This window comes from Lactuca serriola, chromosome 6, assembly GCF_051521515.1.
Source record: "Lactuca serriola cultivar US96UC23 chromosome 6, Lser_US96UC23_V15, whole genome shotgun sequence".
NCBI classification, from domain to species: domain Eukaryota; kingdom Viridiplantae; phylum Streptophyta; class Magnoliopsida; order Asterales; family Asteraceae; genus Lactuca; species Lactuca serriola.
The window spans coordinates 199,712,902-199,717,720 of record NC_136413.1 but is presented as its reverse complement, the minus strand read 5'-3'; the positions used below and the strand labels follow the sequence as shown (position 1 = coordinate 199,717,720).

At 31.5% G+C, this 4,819-nt stretch overlaps 1 protein-coding gene across 1 annotated transcript; it reads left to right on the top strand.

Moving 5' to 3' along the window:
* Nucleotides 1–1,013: 1,013 nt before the first annotated feature.
* On the top strand, nucleotides 1,014–4,484 carry LOC145057785 (CBL-interacting serine/threonine-protein kinase 1-like). Its single transcript, XM_079005685.1, has 12 exons — nucleotides 1,014–1,392; nucleotides 1,580–1,642; nucleotides 2,200–2,271; nucleotides 2,354–2,461; nucleotides 2,582–2,662; nucleotides 2,780–2,959; nucleotides 3,041–3,256; nucleotides 3,341–3,445; nucleotides 3,534–3,650; nucleotides 3,815–3,877; nucleotides 3,970–4,044; nucleotides 4,134–4,484. Exons 1-12 carry the CDS (start codon nucleotides 1,195–1,197, stop codon nucleotides 4,209–4,211), a joined length of 1,356 nt encoding a protein of 451 aa, XP_078861811.1. The 5' UTR covers nucleotides 1,014–1,194; the 3' UTR covers nucleotides 4,212–4,484.
* Nucleotides 4,485–4,819: the final 335 nt, after the last annotated feature.

The window sequence follows — 4,819 nt, the reverse complement described above, 5'->3', positions numbered from 1 at the left end:
TGAGACTTTGCCTCATGCCCTGGAGTCACTGCAGGTGAACCTCCATGGCCACAAGGGCTGAGTAGTGCCAGGATTTGAACATGGGTCAATAGGTTATCGACCATATCTTTCACATGCCTTACCAAGTCACCACAATCCAGGTGGTTTCCTTGAAGTGGGTTAAGCAGCCATTGTTGAGAACAAAAAACCACCGAGTTCTTTTCATTCTTGATGATGTGAAATCTACTAGTATATTTTTTTATAGCAATACCTTGAAGAAGAAGCACTGACGTTAATGAAAAAATCTATTGCTTGAAATGGGTTTGAAATTGAAGATTTTTTATATACTGATATTTAAGATCTCAATTTTTCTAAATTCGTGCCAATACTTATGTATATGTGGGCATGTGATGTGTGTCATTTGACAAAGTTTTAGCTAAGGCTATATAAAATTTGAATGTATCTTGTTACTGTGAATAAAAATCTACGTTTATTATCACATAGATAAAGAAGACAAAGTACTTGGCTAGATGTCTTAAATCATAAAAGTATACATATGTTATTTAGCTATCTTTAAAGAATAAAAAAAATACATAGTTTCTATATCTTAAATAAAATTTATGTTTATGAAGATTACAAAAAAGAAAAAAGAAAAAGACAATTAGATTACATTGGATTTAAATTAAGCAGGCATCTACCATCTACCATTAATGATGTATAAAGCTTAGATAAGGGTACAACGTTGAAGGCACTATCGTTTGGTAGTATATCTGTTTATGACAAATATTAATTTAAAAAACAATAAAATATTCCAATTTCAACTTGTTAATTAAAAATACTTAACTGAAAACTGAAACTTCCAATGGCGTGTTGGTAATATTATCTGATCATCAACGTGTTTCTTGAAATATTATTGGAAGACTTTCCTTGAATCTATAATTGGCGTTCTCTCGAGTCTTTTCATTATTATCTTATTTTATTTCTATTTAATAATTATTAGAAAATTAATATAAAGAAAAAAAATGGAGAAATCCAATAGTTACATTACATATATGGCCGTGTATATATATACACCCACCAAACAACCGTTTTAAATACAGAAATATTTTTTCTCATTAGAGCAGAGCAAAGCACATAATACACTTGTCTCTCAAATCAATTCATATTCGTGTTTATTCGTTTATTGTTTGATTGATAATTGAGGAAAAGAAACAAATGGTATTAGTTGGGAGAAAGAAGAGTGGAGGAGAAGAGGGAACGCAATTGCAATTGGGGAAATACGAGATCGGAAGAACACTTGGTGAAGGCAATTTTGGGAAAGTTAAATTCGCTAAAGACGTTCAAACTGGACACCCTTTTGCTGTGAAAATCCTTGAAAAAACCCGTATCAAAAACCTCAACTTCTCAGATCAGGTATAATAATCAATTCCATTCCGTTACTCTTCCATCTTCTATCTAGTGAAACTGAATTGATGTTTTATTAGAATTTAGTCGGTTATGAGTTGTGATTTTTGATTTGGAATGTGTTTGAAGACTCGGAGAATAATCTTCAAATTTGAGTTGAATCTATTCTGATATGTATACTATTGACTTGTTGCAGATAAAAAGGGAGATTGCTACATTGAAGATCCTCAAACATCCTAATGTTGTTCGATTACACGAGGTGCCTTTCTAACCATAGATCCGATTCTTCTTCTTCTTCTTCTTCTTCTTCTTCTTCTTCTTCTTCTTCTTCTTCTTCTTCTTTAGTTTATTATTATTGATTATCATGAAATATCGGATCATGAAAAGAAACGTTCTTGGTCACGATTGCTTATCAATAATTTTTTATACCCAGTAAAAGAAATATCGAAAACTGGGTTTCCTATTGAATGGATCAAGATCAAGATAAGAATGAAGTAATTGAGGGGTGGTGGGTCAGAGAAAGTTATGGATTAATTCTTAAAATTAAATAATTTTATGAAGAAGACATCGTTTTCTATGAATATTAATAATCAATACGTTCCAATAATTTGGTGTTGGTGGACTGTTAATAGTGGTTAAACCTAACTTCTAATCCTACTTTACCAATTACTTAAGATATATCAAGTTCTCAAAAGGGCATATGTGCATATGTCATTCATTCTGTTATCTTTATTATTATTATTATTATTATTATTATTATTATTATTATTACTGTTACTTTTTCGGGGTCTTACATGAAATAACTTTGTGATGCAGGTTTTGGCAAGCAAAACCAAGATTTACATGATTCTTGAATACGTAAATGGAGGCGAACTATTCGATACAGTTGTAAGAAACCATCTGCTTTTCACCTTATAAAAGATACTGTTACATCACAAAATCAAGTCTTACAAATTTCAAATTTTTACAGGCATCAAAAGGTAAATTGCCCGAATCAAATGGGCGGAAGTTTTTCCAACAGTTGATTGATGGGGTCAGTTATTGTCATGATAAAGGCGTTTATCACCGTGACTTAAAGGTGTTTTTTTTTGTTTGTTCTACTATAATAAATAACATCAAGATCCTAAAAAATGGTCATGGTGTATTGATGTTTTTACATATAATAGGACTGATAAAATGGTGCTTTGAGAAACTGCAGCTCGAGAATGTTCTTGTTGATGCAAAAGGAAGCATCAAAATATCAGATTTTGGCCTTAGTGCACTGCCCCAACATTTAAGGGTGGGTATTTTGTCTCAAAATCACTCTAGCTAGACTACTTTTGTTACACACACTAGACACTACACATAAAAAAGGGAATCAGATTATAATTTCTTTTTAATGTTTGTGATGTATTAGGACGATGGGCTACTACATACGACTTGTGGAAGTCCTAACTATGTTGCACCCGAGATTCTTTCCAACAGAGGGTACGATGGCGCCACGTCAGATACATGGTCATGTGGGGTCATTTTATATGTAATCCTAACCGGTTATCTCCCATTTGATGATAGAAATCTTGCAGTTCTTTATCAAAAGGTATCCAAACATATATTTTATTATTATTTTTATTAAATTGGATGTTTTGAAGTTTATAATTAAAGAAAAGGGTATTTGCAGATTTTCAAAGGGGATGTGCAAATGCCGAAATGGTTACCTTCAGGGGCAAAGAATTTGATAAAGAGAATTCTTGATCCAAACCCTAAAACAAGGATAACAATAGCAGAAATCAAAGCAGACGAATGGTTTAAACAGGATTATACTCCTGCAATTCTTGATGAAGAGGAAGACGATGTGGTACCTGTTGAAGTTGAAGTTTTATCTTTACATGAAGCTGTAAGTAATTAATCTTTTTTTAATAAATTATTTCAAAGACCATTTTGGAATAATAAATTACTAATCTTTTTTTATTTGTTTCAGCCAACAGATTCAGAAAAAGATCCCGAATCACCTACTCATATCAATGCTTTTGAACTCATTGGAATGTCATCTTGTCTGGATCTCTCTGGTTTCTTTGAGAAAGAGGTAAACGATTCTATCAGATTCTTTTTCACTATTTTTAATTAGCAGAATTAATCTTTATATGTTAATTTTTTTTTTTTTTCTATTTCAGGATGTATCGGAGAGAACTGTGAGGTTTACATCCACATGTTCTCCAAGAAAGTTGTTAGGAAGAATCGAGGACACAGTATCACAGATGGGATTTGTAGTTCAAAAAAGAAATGGAAAGGTGAGTAAAGGGCTGTTTCTTTTTTACTTAATCTGTACATAATGACATAAAGGGTTAAGCCAAATAAATCTGATTTAATGTTCAAATTTACAAAACATAAAACAGGAGAAAGAAATTATATAAACTTTTTACATTTTTGCTGAAATTTTGCTTCGTGTTTTTAGTTGAAGGTGTTAGAAGATCACAACGGGCAGAGGAAGCCTTGTAATTTATCCGTTACAGCAGAAGTAAACACTCAAATTAAACTTAAACAACCACCTTTTGCTCTTTTTCTTTTTTTTTTCTAATGATTGTTTTTTTTTTTTTTTTTTATTTGCAGGTGTTTGAAATAAACCCGTGTTTGTATGTAGTTGAATTAAGAAAAAACAGCGGGGAGAGTAGTGTATATAGACAGGTACTCACTAACTAATTCATCCTCAAAAACACGCATTACATTATGATTTGAGTTATTTAATACAAGTGTGTGTCTGTGTTTATGCACAGCTATGTGATAAGGTATTGAAGGATTTAGAGGTGTCACAAAGTCAAGAGCATCTGGCAGCAAAGTTGCTGGAAGCTTAATAGGTTTGGAGACATATATGATATATGATGATGGATGTATAAATATAAATATTATATATTATAGGAGGTGATTATGTGAATCTTCAAGTTATATTCAAGTAAGGAGAAGATTAGTGATGAAAAAATGCTTCATTTCTTTGGTTCTTTATATATACATACATATGGTCTTAAGTTCAATGTTGAAATCGTGGGTTATATTGTATAGCAATTAGTAAATGTATGGATACAGATGGTAATAAATATAATAGTACCTATATGCAAGTAAATTCGATATATGTATTGGTTTAAACGAAAAGTCAGCAATTTTTGTCCATATTTTTCTCGTGGTATATAATCAATTGCCTTTTGAAATATGTCAAGAGTAAAGTAATTCAATACATATAAGGGGCAACACACTTGCTTTTGTTTACTTATACATATCATTATCAATCAATCAATCATATTTGTCCTCCAATCCACTTATTTTATTCATGTTTCTTTTTAAAAAAATAAATATTAAAATTTAATTAGTAAGTAACCAACAAAACCCCCGACCCCATCTTTTCATTGTCAAGTATTCATGCTAGTTTCCTATCTTCGTTACATTCAAGACTCCTTCCAGCGAGCCC